General features: G+C 39.2%; 1 protein-coding gene across 1 annotated transcript; it reads right to left on the bottom strand.

Annotated features, from left to right (window-relative positions):
* Window positions 1–9,297: 9,297 nt before the first annotated feature.
* On the bottom strand, window positions 9,298–9,856 carry LOC129399436 (U6 snRNA-associated Sm-like protein LSm3). Its single transcript, XM_055119632.1, has one exon. It carries the CDS (start codon window positions 9,836–9,838, stop codon window positions 9,530–9,532), a length of 309 nt encoding a protein of 102 aa, XP_054975607.1. The 5' UTR covers window positions 9,839–9,856; the 3' UTR covers window positions 9,298–9,529.
* Between the last annotated feature and the right edge of the window lie 10,074 nt (window positions 9,857–19,930).

The following is a 19,930-nucleotide window of genomic DNA, read 5'->3' as shown; positions in this document are numbered from 1 at the left end:
CACCCAACAAGAGGCCAGCAAAACACTTAAAATTGCTTATAGAGTTCAAGGAGGACATTGCTAGCAGCACAATAGTAGTTGGAGACTTCAACACCATGTTTTCACCTTTAATAAATCTATAAAAATAAAACTCAGCAAGGAAATACTGGCTTTGCAGGACGAAATGGAAGAGAGAGGGCAGTAGACAGGGCTTTTCATCCCCCCAAATTTGAATTACACAGTTTTCTCCAGTGCACATGGAACATTGTCCAAGATTGACCACATGCTGGGTCACAAAACATACCTCAATTAAATCAAGAAAATAGAAATCATATTGACTCTCTTTTCAGATCATGATCACTTAAAATAAAGTTAATTATACCCAGGATCAAATACCTGGAAATTAAATAGCTCACTACTGAACAACTGGGTTAGAGAGAAAATCAAGCAAAAATAAAAAAATATTCTTGGAAACAAACAAGAATGAAGACACAAGCTATCAGAACTTATGGGACAAACAAAAGCAGTGTTAAGAGGAAAGTTTATATCTCTGCAATCATTCGTCAGAAAGGAAGAAAGGGCCCACATAAACAACTTTATTTCATAGCTGAAGGTTTTAGAAAATGACCAACAGAAGGAGTTCAAACCAGACAAGAGGAAGGAAATTAAACTTTGAGAAGAAATTAATGAACTGGAATCCCCCCCAAAATTCCAAAGATCAACGAAACAGAGCTTGTTCTTTAAAAATATAGACAAGATTGATAAGCCAGTAGCAAGACTCAGAAAGAGAGAGGAAACCCTAATAAACCAAATCAAAATTGAAAGGGGGATATCACAAAAGAAACCAGAGAAATTCAAAAGATCATCAAAGATTAATTTGAGAATCTATATGCCTTGAAACGAAGAGAACCTAGAGGAAATGGAAAAATTCCTGAATTCTTATAAGCTCCTAAAGCTGAATCAAGAAGACTTATAATACCTAAAAATATATATCACCATCGAGGATATTGAAACAGTAATCAAGAGTCTTTACCAAAAAAACCCTGGCCCAGATGGATTCACTAGTGAATTCTGCCAAGCATTTAAAGAGGATGTACTGCCAATCTTTTTCAAAATTCTCCAAGAAAATAAACAGAAAACTCAAAAAAAAAATCTCTATGAGCCATATATCACCGATACCAAAACCAGATACAGATCTCTCTCTCTCTCTCTCTCTCTCTCTCTCTCTCTCTCTCTCTCTCTCTCTCTCTCTCTCTCTCACACACACACACACACACACACACACACACAAATTATAGGCTCTCATGAACACAAATACAAAGATCCACAACAAAATACCAATAAATGGAATTCAATGACTCATCAAAAAGATGATACACAATGATTTTTTTAACTTTTTTTTATTTTTTAATTAGTGAATCACCATGAGGGTACAGTAACAGATTTACACATTTTTGTACTTGTGTTTACCTCATACAATGTTCGAGCACCCCTTCCTCTACCAGTGTCCATTCTTCACCACTAGTGAACCCAGTATCCCTCCCACCCACTCTGTGGCAGGGCATTCCCTTTTGTTCTCTCTCTCTCTCCTTTTGGGTGTTGTGGTCTGTAATAGGGGTATTGAGTGGCCATCGTGTCCAATCTATAGTCTACTTTCAGCATGCATCTCCACTCCCGAGTGAGTCCTCCAACCAGAGCTTACTTGATGATCCCTTCTCTATCTGAACTGCCTTTTCCCCCAGCATGTGAGATTAGCTTCCAAGCCATGGAGCCAACCTCCTGGTACTTATTTCTAATATTCTTGGGTGTTAGTCTCCTACTCTGTTATTTTATATTCCACAGATGAGCGCAATCTTTCTCTGTCTGTCTCTCTCTTTCTGAATCATTTCACTTAGCATGATACTTTCCATGTTGATCCATTTATATGCAAAATTCATGATTTAATTTTTTTCTAACAGCTGCATAGTATTCCATTGTATAGATGTACCAAAGTTTCTTTAACCAGTTATCTATTTTGGGGCACTCGGGTTTTTTTCAGGTTCTGGCTATACATACACAATGATTGAGTAAGATTTATCCCAGGGGTGCAAGAATGGTTCAACATTCGCAAGTCAATCAACATAATACATCATATCAATAAAAGAAAAAATTAAAACCATATGATCAAATCAATAGATGCAGAGAAAATATTTGACAAGATTCAGCACCTCTTCATAATAAAAGCTCTCAATAAAATGGAAGTTTAAGGAACTTCCTTCAATATACTCAAAGCCATTTACCACAAGACCACAGCAAGCATTATTCACAGTGGGGAAAACTAAAAGCCTTTCCTTGAATATCAGGGACAAGTCAAGGTTGTCCACTCTCACCACTTCTATTCAATATAGTACTGGAAGCACTTGCAATAGCAGTTAGAGGAGAAAAATATATTAAGGGCATCCAGATAGAAAAGGAAGAAGTCAAGCCCTCATTATTTGCATATGATATGATACTAGAGAGCAATAAAGTCTCTACCAAAATTCTCTTAGAAACAATAGATTTGTATAGTAGATTGTCAGGTTACAAAATCAATACTCAAAATTCCATGGCTTTCCTGTATGCAAATAATGAAAGAGAATAAAGTGATATAAAAAAACAATCCTGTTCACAATTGTGCCTTGGAAAATCAAGTACCTCAGAATTATCTTAACTAAGGAGGTAAAGGACCTATGAAAAAAAAAGTACATAATGCTACTTCAAGAAATTAAAGTGAACACAAGGAAATGGAGACATATCCCCTGCTCATGGATTGGAAAAATTAACGTTGTCAAAATGGCAATACTACCCAAAGAATTACACAGATTCAATGCATTCTCTGTAAGGATACCCAGGACCATTTTCATAGAAATAGATCAAACACTCCTAAAATTCATATGGAATAATAAACCCCCACAAATAGCTAAAGCAATTATTAGAACAAAGAAGATGGTATCACCTTCCCCAACTACAAACTGTGCTACAAACCAGTGTAATTAAAAAGGCATAGTATAGAAATAAAGACAGACCTGCAGACCAATGGAATGGAGTTGAAGATCCTTACACAGACCCTCAAATATATGATCATTTAATATTTGATAAAGGAGCAAGAAATATTAAATGGAGCAAAGGAAGCCTTTTTAACAAGTAGTGCTGGGAAAACTGGGCTGTTACATCTACAATAAAAACAAATTCAACCTCTATCTAACACTATGCACATTAGTGCATAGTCAAATCAAAGTCAGATCAAAATGCATTATAGACTTCAACATCAGACTTGAATTCATAAGGTACATAGAAGAAAACATAAGAAAAACCCTCCATGACACTGAACTAAAGGCATCTTCAAAGATGAGCTACCACTTACCAAGCAAGTAGAAGCAAAGATAAACAAACGGGACTACGTTATACTAAGCTTCTGTACCTCAAAAGAAACAGTGACCAAGATACAAATACAGTCCATGGAATGGGAAAAATTATTCACCCAATACCCTTCTGATACATGGTTAATATCAAAGTTCTACAAGACACTGGTAGAACTTAACAAGAAAAAAATACATTAAAAAGTGGGGAGAAGAAATGAATAGAAGAAATTCTACTGGCCAAAAGACACATGAAAAAATGCTCTACATTACTAATCATTCAGGGATATGGAAACACAAACAACAATGAGATAACATTTCATACTACAGAGACCGGCACAACATCCAAAAGAACAAGAATTACCAGAGCTGGTGTGGATGCTGGGAAATAGGGATTCTCATTCACTGCCAGTGGGAATGCTAACTGATTCAGCCATTTTGGAAAACAATATGGACATTTCTCAAAAAACTAGAAATTGAGCTCCCATTTGATCCAGCAATAGGACTTATGGGAATATGCCCTGGGGGTGGGGGCAAAAACACACAGCCGAAACACCATCTGCAGTTATATGTTCATTGTAGCACTTTTCACAATAGCTGGAATCTCGAAACAACCTGAGTGAGAACAGATGACTTATAAAGAAACTATGAAATATCTACACAGTGGAATACTATGCAGCTGTTAGGAAAAACTGAAGTATGAAGTTTGCTTATAAATGAATGGACACAGAAAGTATCATGCTGAGTGAAGTGAGTCAGAAGGAAAGAAACATATAAAATAACTGCATTTATTTGTGGGGTATTAAAAAATGCTATCAGATCAATATCCAAGGCCAGGAAAAATGGGGACCAGGAGAACTACTCTATGGTTAGAATACCACAAGTGTGTTGGGAGCGAAGGGCAGTTAGGATAGAGAAGGGACCAGTATGACAATAATAGTTGGAAATGATCAAGCTTGACAAAAACCAAGTGTTGAAAGTAAGCAAAGGGATGCATGTAATGACATTTCAGTATATGTATTATTAACCATAGTGCCCAAAAGGGGAGAGGGGGGAGAAGAGAGAGAGAGCAAGAGAGAGAGAGCAAGGAGAGAAACAGAGACAGAGAGAGAGACAGAAACAGAGGCAGAGATAGAAAGAGAAACAGACAGACAGACAAACATACAGATGTTAGGGAAGGAGGAGAGAGGGAGATAGAGAGAGAGAGAAGAAAAGTCCTAACATAGAGGTTGGGCAAGGAGGAAACTGGAGACATTAGGTTTGGGAGATGTATACTGGTGAAGGGACAGGTGTTTTAACATGATTTGATTGAAATTCATTAATGAACAAGTCTGTAACTATATATCTTACTATGATTCAATTTTTTAAAAAATGTCTTTAGTCTTGTTGAAATTAAAAGTAACCAAACTGAGCTTAATTTTTATGTCTTTTTTGCTTATTTTTTCTAGTTACGCATGCTTTGATGATTGTCAACCCACAATAGATAGGGAATTTTAACAAACTTAGTACGACACCACAGCACCTCTAGAGAATCTGTGCTACCCCAGACTGCTTTCCAAATACCTGGACAAACAAGTTGAGACTCAAAGGCCAAGCAGAGCTGAGCAAGGGAGAAGGAGAGCTGTACCCACACATTAATAATAATGATACCATAATAAAAACGGCTCTGTCTGAAACATGCTAACACATGATTCAAGATCGGCTATGAAGTCAGCTTCATAAATTATGAAACTTAAGTCAAGATTGCATTTATTCTGCAGTGATTTGAACAATTTTTGTTCCCCCGCCCCCCCCCTCCCACCCCAACCCCAACTGAAGCAAAAAAGCCACGATTAAAAAGTAGGGGTGCCATCTGGTGGAGAGATGCATCAATACCAGGTCTCACTGTGTCCTCATCCTTCCCCAGAGCCCTCAAAGCAAGCCGTGCCCTGCTCCAGGCCCTTGGAGTGTTTTTTTTCAGAACTCTTTCAAAAACAGAACCCAAGAGACAGAAGAACACCCCTGCCTGGCCCACTTTCTTCCCAGCAGAGCTGCCTGCAGAGAGATGGCTTTGCTGGCCTCTTTAATCAGGGGGCATAAAGAATCTACCTGCTCATGGCTGGAGGGATCCCCTCTGTGGAGCAGAGTCCTTTGTCCTCCCCCCTCACCCTCCCCCCCACCCCAGCCAGCTGCCTTTCTCCATCCTTCACCTGTCACAGAAAGCCTAGGAAGCAGCATGGAACCTGGAGGCCAGCCCGGGATTAGCTTCACTGTGTGCAACAAATAGATGCTGTGTGGGGAGGGCTTTTAAGTCAAGTGCTGCCAGACTGTAGTGTAGGAGGAAATAATGGTTGTGAGGGATTTAGGAAGTCATCTGTCATTCAGTTTCAAGCAGCACCACACAAAACACGCTAGATATAAGAATGGTGATTCCATTTTACTGTCTCCCCCCACCCCATCCCCCTCAACTATTCCCTGGAGACTTCAGAAATAGGACCTTGCAGTCAACAGATTTAGCTCCACCTCTGCATTCCACAATCGGGATGTAAAGAGAAAAATATAGAAAATATTTTTTTTTGGATTTAACTAATGATTTCCTTTCTCTTGGATTTTGAATTAACTCATACTTTTAGATTCCTTCTAGAGGTCCCGAGGAATAATTTGGGTGGCACGATATGATTTTGCAACTCAAACATCCTGAGAATAAAGAAAAAAAATGAAAACCCTCAGCTGATTCAGAGAACTTGAATTTTACACAGGCATCAGGCACAGCTGTCTCTCTGAGCTATACTTTCTTTTAAACACTGCTTTATTTTGAAGACAGGCTGTCTATGATGACAGTCCTTAGTAGAAAATTCACATCTTCAGCCCCAGAACGTTGGTCTCAAAAACCATAAAATCATCTATAGTCACTCAAACCTCAGGTAAAACTAGGCTGGCCACACTCGTGTTTGTCAGCTCCCAAAACCACAAATGGCTATCACAACAGAATCCCACCAAGTGGAAAAGATGGGTGATTCCGGCATACAAAAACACGGGCCTAAGAACTGAGGTAGAACTCTCAGTTTTCCCTACTATGTGCTTGAAATGGTCTGAGAGTGTGTCTTCAAGTTCTTGGCCCCAATCTTTGCATCCCAGGACAAACATGGCTTTTGACAGTCCTGTCAATGCAAAGTCACAGGCACCCGTTAGAGATTCACGGACCTCCAATTTGAGAACCAATATGGTAAACATAGATTAAGAAGACTATGTCTGAATTATCTAAGAGGAAACGGGGACAGATAAGGCAAAGGGTCACATCCAGTACCTCTTAGAGATAACAGCACAAGGTATAGGCTAAAGAAAAGCAGAAATCTGCTCACTGTTTTTATCATGATTTACAGAATACAAATCATAAGTGGAAAAGGGAAGTTTTGATTTTGGTTTTGGTTTACTTTTTGGCTTGGGGGCGATACCCAAGGGTGTTCTCAGGGTTTGCTGCTGGTGGTGGTGCTAGGGAGACTATTCAGTGCCAGGGATCAATCCTGGGCCTGCTACACACAAAGATTGTGCTTCAGCACTTTTAGTGATTTTCCAGCCTCAGAGTTTTCACATTTCATAAGGGATATTGTAGGCACTGTACAACCATGATAAATAAGATCCCCAAATAAACATCACACCTAGTCATGGTCCTAAATCTGATCACACTTGTTGAATTTCTTTAAGCAAAGTATGTAGGCCTTCTGATTTTTAAAAACACAGAAGATTTCAATTGATGGCAAACCCTTAGCCTTAGAGTATAGAAATGAGAAAAGCAGGAAGGAAGGGGGTGGGAGCATGAGGGGATAAAGACAGCCTGGAGATGACATGTAAAAAGCATTGGTCAAGGTTGTGTATCACTGTATCACTGTCATCCCATTGTTCATCGATTTGCTTGAGCAGGTACCAGTATCGTCTCCATATGAGACTTGTTACTGGTTTTGGCATATCGAATACGCCACGGGTAGCTTGCCAGGATCTGCCGTGCAGGCAAGATACTCTCGGTAGCTTGCAGAGCTCTCCGAGAGGGGCGGAGGAATTGAACCCAGGTCGGCCACGTGCAAGGCCCTGTGCTATCACTCCAGGTTGTGTAAAGGTGGGGAAATTTATGTATACCAAAATCATGAGCTAACACTGCTGTATGCATATGACCCAAACAGCAATAATAATAAATTGGATGAGTTTTCTAAAAAGCAAAGGTGAGGAGAGGGAAGGAACTTTGGTCACTAGTAGTAGTAGACCAGACATTAAAACTGGTGGTACATTTTGGAGTTGGAACACTGAATGATCAAAACACTATTAATGTCTTTGTAAACAATAGTGCCTGATGTAATTTATGACATAAGAAAAATAAATACCTCTATAGAAAAATTCTTCATCAATATGTTAAAAGGAAATTGTTTTCAATTGTCTTTAAGCTACAAAGCCCAAAATGGCTGGATTTGTCCTTCCTCCAAGGTTTTCTTCTGCAAGTTTCCAAGACCTTTCCACAAGCCACCTCGCAAACACAACTACTCTCTTTTTAGCAAATCACCATCCCAACCCTGTCTCCTGTTCCCTGGACAACCTTATTTCCATAGGAAGGAGCCCAGGACACAGGAAAGATATGGGTAGGCCTTTGAAACAAAAAAAAACTCAAATAACAAAAAGACTGAATTATAATTTTGCTGTATTCTGGAACTACGAAATGCAAGGCTTGACCTAGCCATCAGTAAAGTGCCAATACTAGTTCAGGTTAAGAAACATTTTTGATGTATTTCAACATTCACTATGACAAAATAATATGCTAGCTCCTGAACTGTGCAGTCCTTATGGAAAAAGGAATAGCGATGTGTGTTTCTTTTAAACTTAAGAACCCAAACAGAACTGGATCAAAAGAACCATTTTTGACCTTCCCCATAACTTACACAATAGATCAATTGTTTCTCAAAGGAAATTAGGTCTTATCTTCCCAGCTCAAAAACTTTCAAGCTCTTCCCATCACACAAAGCAAAATCCTTTCCTTCCTATAACTCTTATTAGGTCTTACCATAAATAAGATGGAGTCTTTCTCTCCTCTGCTTCTATCTCGCAAACATAATGCTCTTAATCCTCAACCCTGAGAAGCTCTTTCCATCCTCAGAGGGTTATACATGCTGTTCTCTTTGCCTGAACCCCACAACCTTCTCCTATACCACACGAGGACTACTCACATGCCACCCCCCCTAGAGACCACCACAATCGTCTTTTAGAATAAAAACGGTTTCCCATCACTGCAATTCTTAATATGAAAAGGAAAGGTAAAAGGGAAGGGAAAATGGGGAAGAAAGGTAAGGAAGGAGAAAAGAAAGGAAGTGGGAAAGGAAGAGAGGAGGGAAGGAAAGGGGGAAAAGAAGGTGAAGAGGGAATGTAGTAAGGAAAGAGGAAGGAAAAAAAAGAAAACAGGAGAAAAAGAAAGAAAGTAGGAAAAAAATGAGGACGAGGCATTAACTTCCTCTCCCAAGATAGGACATTCATTTCATACTTTGAAATATGAAATTAGTTTTTGAATTAAAATCGTTTCCATGCATTTTTTTCTTATTTCTTTCATCTAGAACAAAGTATACTAGAAAAGCTTATTGTTATCTAGTAATATCTTCTAGTTAGAAAATATGCTCTAATATGTAGCACTGCACTGTAGCACTGTCGTCCTGTTGTTCATCAATTTGCTCAAGCAGGCACCAGTAACATGTCCATTGTGAGACTTGTTATTACTGTTTTTGGCATATCAAATACGCCATAGGTAGCTTGCCAGGCTCTACTGTGCAGGCAGGATATTCTTTTTTTTTAATAAAATGCTAATATAGTCTAGCTCCAAATGATGATTTACAAGAATTGTTATCTTTTCTCTAGATAATTTTTTATATATATCCAGTTTTTATTTTTATTTTTTTTTAAAAAGGAAACAAATTTAATTTAAGGGGGAAAAAAATCAAACATAAAAAAGCAATCAGAGCGTATCAACTCCTGGAAAAAAACTTCTCATCTTGGCAATCAAGTTTTTTGTCAGGGCTGGAGAAGAATAAAAATGCCGTTCAGCTGAAGAATTTCTGAGTTATCAGCAAATCAACTCATTTCAGGAGCAGGGGAACCCTCGGTCGTTTCTTAATACCAAAATGGACACCAGCTTCTCTTCGGAGGGTCTCCGACGGCCCCTCTCAGCCGACTCTCAGCGGGGGTGCGACGAGGACCACGCCCTCTCCCTGGACGAACAGCATTGGGATGTTCCGTTTCGTTGATTTGTAGATCTCTTCGTAGGTCTCTTCATCGATTTCTATAGTGGTCACAGTTTCTTCCACATCTCCCAAAATCATATTTAAATGTTGATCATATGCATGTAATCTGCCTCGAAGCTCTCTGTCATTTCTCATTTTCACATAAATTCTCTCATCTAGGCTCAGCCTGATAAGGTCCAAGGGCTCCTCCACGGTATTGGTAGTTTGTTGCTGGTCCACGTCGTCCGCCATGTTTCAAACGCTGCGCCCTTTCCCGCCTCTCGCGAGAGCGTCCCAGTTTTTATTTTTTTTTAATTTTTTTTTATTAATGAGTCATCGTGAGGGTACAGTTACAGAGTTTTGTGCCTGTGTTACAGTTATACAATACTTGAATACCCATCCCTTCACCAGTACCCATTCTCCTCCACCGATGGCCCCAGTGTTCCTCCCTCCCTCCCCGTGCTGCTCCCCCACCCCCATCCCCCATGACAGGGAATTCCTTTTTGTTCTCTCTCTCTCCTTTTGGGTGTTATGGTTTGCAATGGATATACTGGGTGGCTATCGTGTTCAGTCTATAGTCTGCTTTCAACCTGCCTCTCCCATCCTGAGTGGATCCTCCACTACGCTTTAGTTGGTGTTCCCTTCTCTATCTGAGCTGCCCTCTCCCGCAGCATGTGAGGGCAACTTCCTGGTACTTATTGCTACTATTCTTGGGTGTTAGTCTCCCATTCTGTTGTTTTATATTCCGCAGATGTGCGCAATCTTTCTGTGTCTATCTCTTTCTTTTTGACTCATTTCACTTAACATGATACTTTCCATGTTGATGCACTTATATGCAAAGTTTATGACTTCATCCTTTCTGACAGCTGCATAGTATTCCATTATGTAGATGTACCAAAGTTTCTTTAACCAGTCATCTGTTCTTGGGCATTCGGGTTTTTTCCAAATTCTGGCTATTGTAAACAGTGCAGGCAGGATACTCTTGATAGCCTGCCGGGTTCTCCAAGAGGGACAGAGGAATCAAACCCAGGTCCACAGCTTGCAAGGTAAACACCCTACCTGCTGTGCTAATGTGTATATAAATATATATGTATATATCCTCTTGTACATACAAATATTATATACTTGTTTGTCATGACGTATATTTTTTAACTTTTTTATTGAATCACTGTGGGATAAAGCATTACAAAGCCATTCATGATTGGATTTCAGTCAAACAGTATTCCAACACCCATCCCTCCACCAGTGTACATTTCCCAGCACCAATGTCTCCAGGTTCTCTCCCATCACCCCCCAGCCCCCACGCCATACCTGCTTCTATGGCAGTTGCTTTCCTTCTCTCTCTCACTCTCTCTCTCTCTCTCTCTCTCTCTCTCATGACAGATATTTCTAAAATGAACGAATGGTTGGATGGGAGGGAGAAAGGAATGAAGGAGAGAGGGATTTTAATCTCAGTCTATGATAAATCATAATTCCTAAAAGCAGTTGTCTTTTTTGTTTAAGTAAATAATCACTCATAAAGGACTCAAATAATTTTCATAATTTTGCTCCTCATTTGTCATCCCTTTGAATCATTTATTAATTAAAAGACATTGGTTTCTACATGTTTGTAGAATATTTTATTGACTAGAAGAATCTTATGGATGTTAGACTTAGGAAAACATCACTGTATCACTGTCATCACTCTCATCCCGTTGCTCATTGATTTGTTCGAGCGGGCACCAGTAACATCTCCATTTTGAGACTTGTTGTTACTGTTTTTGGCATATTGAATACACCATGGTTAGCCTGCCAGGCTCTGCCATGTGGGCGAGATACTCTTGGTAGCTTGCCGGGCTCTCCGAGAGGGGCAGAGGAATCGAACCCGGGTCATAGATATAGCTGATACAGTCCTCAATGATGATGATATTGGTGACAGCTGACAGCTGTTATGAAGGCTTTCTTCTCAAGTAAGAACTGTGTTTCTTTTTTTTTAAGTGGCATAAGGGCTGGAGTGGTAGGGTTTTTGCCTTGCACACAGCCAACCCGGGTAGGAAAACATACTCAATTATTTTCTATTTACATCAAACTGTGATACCCCACAAGGCTATGGGTATTTTATTTTTATGAAGTGAGTTTTCTAATTTCATCAGCCATGTGTAAAACCACCTACTTTCTCTTTTACATACTCCAGTCACTGTCCTCAGCAGTTCCAATAAACAACCCATTATCTCAAACCTCTTATTTTCCGACATGATTCTCCACCCCCCACCTAACCAAGTGTCATCCAGCTCCTTATGCCTAATTTTCATCCTCTGAGACTTCCTTTGCTTCAGTTGTCATTTTTTATTGACGGGCACATTGTGACTACTGGGTTCCCATCTCCTCTTACAGGTTCTATCCATTTCAGAGGTTGCATCAGCAGCACCACAAACTGAGCTTTGCCATGCAACGCCATCATCAAAAGCTATCCAAGCAGCCCCGTTCCGCAAAACACTTTGCCGTCATCCTGTATTTACAAGAAAACTAGGTATGAAGAGTATTGGAGCTAAACTGAAAGAAAGAAAAATGGCAGCAGACTGGTTCTGAAGTTTAATTTGGAGAAGAATTCTTTCCAGAGAAGTTTTGGCATTGCCCAGTGAACTTCTAAATGGAGGTCACCACAGAAGGTTGACACCCTTTATTCCAGATAGTCAATAATGGTTCAGAACTTGGAGCTATACTTGAAACTTGGTTCCTCTGCTAGTTTTTCACATCCCAAACAGTAAATATATTCATGGGTTCTCTCTCTCTCACTCCCCACTCTCTCTCTCTCTCTCTCTCTCTCTCTCTCCCACCCCCATCTCTCCTGTTTCCCTTTCCCTCTCAATCTCTATTCCTCCTCGGCTCAAACACACACATCTGTGTGCTCACTCACTTTTTATCCACTACAACTTAGCATACTATCTAGTCCATCATGATAATAGCCAACATTTATCATTGAGCTAGGCATTTTACCAAATAGATCCTATATAATCCTCTCAGCAACACTAAAAGTAAAGGAAAAATGATGATCTCAAATTTACTTAAACACAAGGACACTTTCATGTGTTTATCCTCCCCTTGTTTAGTTCTAATATATAACTAGTACCCACAAAGAAGCTGTCATTGACTGCATTAGAAAGCACAAAAAATAAGAAACTGCAACTGTACTTTCTCCTTTACAAGTTGCCTACTTCTGAAAAGTAGCCTACTATGAAAAAGTACAAAATTAAACAACTTAGTAATGAAAAATGCATTTTAATGAAAGGAGAGATAGATGTACACAGATAACTGTGATGAATTTGTTGCTACAGCAGAATGTTAATTTTGGCATGAGCGTCTGCAAGTCAGCAAGAGCAAAATCCACCCTTACTGGGCTGGTGTTATGGGTGAACCAGAGTATGGAAGCAACAGTGGTGAACTAACTTTCTGCATCTGGCAGGTTCTTGTTTTGGACACTGATGTTTTCATGTGCAAAGCTGGAGAGATACTACAACAGTAAAGGTGCTGGCCTTGCATGTTCTTGATGCTGGGTCAATCCCTGGCACCACATGATCCTCTGCACACAATGGGAGCAAACCCTGAGCATAGATGTAGCCACATCTGTTCTTTTAAAAATTGTATATTAGGGGCTGGAGCGATAGCACAGGGTAGGGTATTTGCCTTGCACGCAGCCGACCTAGGTTCGATTCCCAGCATCCGATATGGTTCCCCGAGCACCACCAGGAGTTATTTCTGAGTGCATGAGCCAGGAGTAACCCCTGTGCAATGCCGGGTGTGACCCAAAAAGCAAATAAATAAATAAATAAACAAATAATAAAATAAAATAAAATAAAAATTGTATATTAGAAAAAATTGTGCATTGCCCACCTCTGACATATTAATGGAGTGTATTAAAGGTTGTGTATCATGCAATATTACCAGAACCAGAGGTACATGGAATACAGGTGTGATTTCTCAGAACTGTGTCTTATATTGCGCCTTATATCTGAAAACCTCTCCCTGGCAGAGAATGCAAAGGGTGGAATAATGGAGATAAGAAGAGACTGCAGTGAGACAAAGCATATTTATGGTCCTGGGAAATAGCTCAAAGGGGTGACATTTATGCTTTGCATGCAGATTCCCCAAGTTTGGTCACTTGATTGGGAAAGGCCAAACACCACCACACTGGGAGTGGCCTCTGAGCACCTCCAAATGTGGCACCAGAAAAAACAAAAAGAGAAATGGACATTCATCAATTCATTCAGCCATTTCATCTCACCTATTGAACTATTCTATGAAATAAGCTCTAAGCATTGTAACTTTACAGTTTAGAGTGACTAAAGTCAAATTAGAAATATAAGAATAGATATATTGTATCTTGGAGAGATATTACAGCAGGTATATCATTTGCCTTGCAAGTACTCAATCTGAGTTTGGTCCCCAGCACCCCATATGGTAGTCCCAGTACCACCAGGAGAAATACCTGAGAATAGAGAGAGAATCTGAGCACCACAGAATGCTCTAACAAGCAAACTACAATTTAATACTATATTGGCTGTAACTCTCTGTCTGCTATATCTAAGGAGAAAAAAAAAAGGTATACTTTCCCAGATCCACGACATTACAAAGTTTAAGTCACACCTAAGTCATCAACTATTGCTTTGTAAGAAGAATCACTGTATTGGTGGAGACACAAAAATGTAATAAGAAGCAAAATTTATATTTGAAAACTTCATAATATTTATACTCCCTATTTTCTATTCATCATTCATATATAATCTCAAAGTCATTTCCTCCCTATGTTCCAGATAAATTTGATTCTCACCATATACCTTTTCTTTGTATGCCCAATTAGTCACAGTTTTATTCACACACTTGCATAGTCTCCAGCCTCTCCAATCTGTAGTGTCATAAAAATGTAACCCACCTTATTGGACCAGGGAGATAGCTCAAAGGTCTGGAGCACTTGCTTTGCATGTGAGAGGCCTGGATTTGATCCCCAGGACCACATGGTTCCCTGAGCACCACTGTAAGTAGCACAAAGCCAGAAGTAGTTCCTGTGTATTTCAGATACTACCTGCTACTACTCAACATAATTATAATTATAGTGCTTGGCACTGTACATTTAGGAGTCATGAACTAAATATCTGTGTATTAGATACACCAATAATTTATATACTTACATAATCATAAACCATTCCATTATAAATTCTACATATTCCATTTATAGGAGAGGAACCAACACCTAATTTATTATCTAGAGGCCACAAAGCTAGTCATCTTAACACTAGAACTTAGAGGTAACAATGAAAAAAAAAAGTCTTCTATGTGGAAAATTACTGTCATAAAGTCCACACATTTGACTCTTGAGGAGAGGTGAATTCACCCTCAATCTATTGTTCTGCCAATCGGGTATAAAATAAGGCAAGGGTGACAGCAGCTGGGACACATGGCAGCTGCTGAAGTGACAGCTACAGCTACAGCAGCAGGAGACAACAATGTGTAAAAGTACAGACTGGCTCCCCAGGATGGCAATCCAGAGATAGTTAGTGTAAGGGCCACTGGCCCACATACATCCAGCATCCCCCCGAGATACCTGATCACCCCACAGTGCAATGGCTGATGTTCAAGAAAGGGCATGGAGTCTTCAATAAAGGGAGAGAATGCCTGCAACCATCAGTGTATAAACACGAGGACGCTGTCAGAGATTCCTGCAGTCGGTATGTGCTAGAACGAAGATAAAAATGGTCTCAGCTGCAAATAAACTGCCCTGCCCCCAAATGGAAATATATATATGTCATTCCATGATTGCCTTGAATAACAGAGGTGTGAGTCAGTACATACTTCTCATTAGGCCTGGGGTAGGACCAATAAGGCATGTTTATACCTCCTCTGTCATACGCCTTTACACCTCTTATTAAGGTCTTATCAATGATTCCCCAAAACAAGCCTCAGAGCTTCACATTATTTTCTTATATAATTGACCTAAGTAAGATATAATTTTGTCCCCATGTCTCCTTAACCCGTTGCGAAAACAGGAACCTAAAGTTAACTTACAATGCAACAAGACATAGGCAGGAAGGTAGGGAATAGAAAAAGCCATCTAGGTAATAAAGATGAAACTATAAGTACTTGCAGTATCAAACAACAATATTTTTCTAGTTGGTACAAAAGCCAAAAAATAAAGTGAAAGTCAAGGCGTCACAGCAGAACAGAAGTTTGTTCACATGATTAGAATTCATGCATCTATTCATATATTCAACTTACTAGCTGCCCAATCTCCAGTAAATCTCTTTATCAATCTATGTCTCACTTTCTGTGTCTGGAATATGGAGAAATGTACCCACCTTATAACATTTTGAGGAGGAGGATTAGACAGAACATGCATATGCAGAACTGTAGCTGCATTTGAGGAAGCTATCTGAATACTAGTCACAACTGTTAAAGTAGTTACTACTGTCATTAAGCACCTATTCTGCATTGTATGTGAAGCATGCATAGTGAACCAGAGAAAGGAAGCAGATACGGGGAGACAGATGATAAACAGTAAGTACAGCTCTGATAAGGGAGTGACAAAAATTAACAGGCTACTATGCCTCAGGAATGGGAGAAACTAACTTAGCTAGAATGAACAAACCTGTCTTTGAGGAGTTAATTTTAAGATAAGAAACCCACTGTTCTAAGACTAAAAGGAAAACTTGTTGCCTTTTGGAAACTTAGAACAGCTAAGTGCAGGGCCTGAGAGACAGTACAGAGGTTAAGTCACCTACCTTGCCTGTAGCTGACCCAGGTTCAACTCCTAGCACTGCATATGAACCTCTTGAGCACTTCCGGAACACTGCTTAGGGTGAGAAAGAAGGAAAGTAGGAAGGGAGAGAGGAAGAAAGAGGGGGAAGGAGGGAGGGAGTGCAAAGACCAGGACACATAGAAAGATAGAAAGGAAGGAGATATATTTCTTTCAGAACAATTAAGAGGTCTAATGTAGCCACAACTGAATTAACCAAAAGGAAGAATGACATCCAAGAAAGCTGAAAACATAGGCAAAGAGAGAACAGAACGACAGTGCTAATGATTTCAGCCCAACTCCTCTACACCACAATGTAGTTACAAGGTCTTAACTTTTTCAGAAAGGAGGAGCAGAGTTCCCTTTCAACCATTTCCCCCAGTTTTACATATCTATGAATGTAATACTCATATATGATAACATAACCTGGAATGATTGTCTTGCTTTTAATTCTCCATGTCTTTAAAATAATAACACACCCCTAAAGTAAATAGATTTTTATAACCATTTTGTGGATATCACATTAAATTCTAGTGAGCAGTTAAAGGAAAAGAATCAACACTTAACCAACCACTTCAAAGCCTCAAGCACTACCCTAGACACTCCCCAGGTCTATTCAATCATTACATTCTCACAGCAGATGTACAAGAAAACTATAGTTATTTTGCAGAAAAGTACATGAAGCATATTGTAAGAAGAGATGGCAGATTATTTGGCCAACATAGCATGATGCTAGTAACAAAACCTGAATTTGAATCTAGATCTCTCCATTCAATCGAGCTACCACTATTTGATCAATACTCAGCACTTCTCATGAGTTGGTTTCATTTAGGTAGTTCATAGAAATGGTTCTATTTGATGTTGGCATTTCCTTTTTAATTTTTATTGACGCAATGTCGGTTTACAAGAGTGCAAATGTTCATGTTTTAGGGACATATTACACAGCACACTCACCCACCATCAGAAAGCCATCACCTTCCACCGGAGTTCACTTGACCCATTCAGCTCATTCCTCACTCCTCCCACATTTTACCTTTATTGTGACCATGAACACAGCAGCTAAGGGTCAAGACACTGGAAGATCCAGCGAACAAAAAAACTGATGCAAAATTCATTTGTTATAAATAATAAAAGACACCTGGAGAAGATCCATAGTAGTCGTTTCACTAAGGACTCTTTAAGAAAAAGAGTTTTACTAGGGCCAGAGCAATAGTACAGTAGACAAGGCATTTGCCTCACACACAGAACATCTGTGTTCAATCCCAGGTATCCCATATGGTTCCCAGGCACCACCAGAGTAATTCCTGAATGCAGATCCAGGAGCAACCCCTGAGCATAGATGCTGTGGCCCCTTCAAGTTTTTTTTTTTTACATAGAATAAGAGTTTTAGTATGAAAAGAGTTTAGAGATATGAGCATCATGTGTATAGAAACTAATTTGGCTTATCAATTCTTGTCCACTCTGATCTTTGGGATAATTTGTGAGATTCTGTATCAATTTCACTAATATTGTCATCTTTTTTCACATGGATACATTTTTCTTATTGCCAAAACAAATCAAAATATCTCAAACTAAAGCAACGTCTTATATACTTCCTCAGAGATCACAGTAAGTGTTCTTTTCATATATTATATACATACACATATATACATTTAAAATTTTGTACATATGCATTGACATTTTGGGCCATACATCAAAACATTTAAATTAATAATACTATATCTTCATTTCAGATATTGGCTGATATTTCTTCAATGTTTGTTTTTTAAAAAATGAATTCATGTCTAAAGCTGGCAATAATAGGCACTGTATTATTAACAATTTAAATCAAAGTTTAATGCTTTGACATCTCAAAGACTCCAATCCTACATTATAATAACCTCTGGTAAATGAAGAGTAAACTAACTGGAAGCTTCTGAGACAGCTAATACTAAGCGGTGTGATACAGACGAGAATAGTTAAATATAGCAATTATTGATATATGCTCTCATTCCAATATAAAGGAGGGATAGAGGTTGTTTAATTTTAATGTCCCCAGAGGTTGACTTTGCTCGTAACATTTATAAAATATTGAAAGACAAGAAATGGTACAGATGTGAATTCCGCAGTTGGATTTTTCAGTTGCCCTTGAAAGCAGCTGCCATAAATCTTGGATGAAGCCAAATAAGGCTGATGATTTTGATCTTCAATTCATTCTTTTCTATCCTTCAAAAGGTAAATGATCCTGATGGAATTAGAGTTAAGCAGAATGGCTTTTCTTCTGTGATCTGCATAGCCAATGATGCGCGCTGCCATCATTAGCAAAGTGGGGCCAGTTCCCTCGTGCCGCTGTGCATGTGCACTCAGGCTTGAACAGCGTTTTGAGTGAAAAAGACACTTAAACACAGAGCTCAGAAACCTTGCATTTCCCTCACCCTCCCCCCCACCCCCGCGCAAAAAAAAAAAAAAAAAAGACCTTCCTTTTACTTTTCCCTTCAGTGTCGGCTCAGCAGAAAGCCCAAGTGTGAATTAAATGGATGACTCCAACACAAAGCTCTGCGACTAGTTCCTAGGTTGGTATTTGATACTAGTCTCAACATAAGATTTTTTGTTGACCTGACACTGAACCGAGCACCACAGAAAGTTAAGGAGAAGCAGGATTTGGGGGCACCAAAAAGTCATCCTTACAGGAAACACTGCGGTGTTTCCTAATGAAATATGTAAATCGAATGAATTCTTTTCCATGTCTATAGTAAAACACAATGTCACTTTCATAAGTCCCACTCAGTCACACAGAAGACATCGTATCCTGTCATTAGGGATGGCAATAAATGTATTTGTGTGGGTTTGCAACTCTGCTTCAGACCGCAAGGCAAACCCACTTAAAACAGCCACAGAGAGAATCATCTATCTTCATAAATTCAGTTGCAAAGAGAAATTCATCATGTTTACTGTCTTTAAGAAAGGAGCGAGTCGTGTAATAAAATGTTCTCTGGTCCAGATTTGTTGTATTTATAGGGCCCTTTTCTTTCTGCCTTTCACAGAGTATGGCATATTCTAAACCACAAGCTGCCCCTTCATTAACATAACATAATAAATAAATTATGTTTCTTGAAATGAAGAACGTGCTTGGAGAGGCAGAGAAAGGGTGTCCCTTCCCTGGTTTTGAGACATCCGAGGAAAGCTTCATATGTAAGAAATTGCAAAGCCGAGCATTTTGAAGCAAATGCAAAAAAAAAAAAAAGACAAAGGGCCTTTGTGAACATACACCCAATACTTTCCTCCTTCCCTACTCTTAAATTGCATTGAATTCATGCATTCATTTCCCAAACACTCGAGCACTACTATAGGCCAGGCACACACTTGCAAAAATAAGAATACAGAAATAATGAAATGGTTCAGAAACAAATTATTTTTATTTACCTTGAGACATTTTGCTGTTGCATGCACACACACTCCGATACTTTCACAATATGAAACCTAACACTTTTCTAAGAGAAATGACCCGGAATAATGATTTCAAGTCCATTGTGTCTTTCTCTCCCGCCCTCTCTGGGCCATAGAAAAGTGACAGTAAATGTTATAAGCCAATCTAGGAG

The sequence above is a fragment of the Sorex araneus genome, chromosome 1 (assembly GCF_027595985.1).
Source record: "Sorex araneus isolate mSorAra2 chromosome 1, mSorAra2.pri, whole genome shotgun sequence".
Classification (NCBI taxonomy): Eukaryota; Metazoa; Chordata; class Mammalia; order Eulipotyphla; family Soricidae; genus Sorex; species Sorex araneus.
The sequence above is the reverse complement of the archived record's forward strand: the minus strand, read 5'-3'. Positions and strand labels throughout refer to the sequence as shown.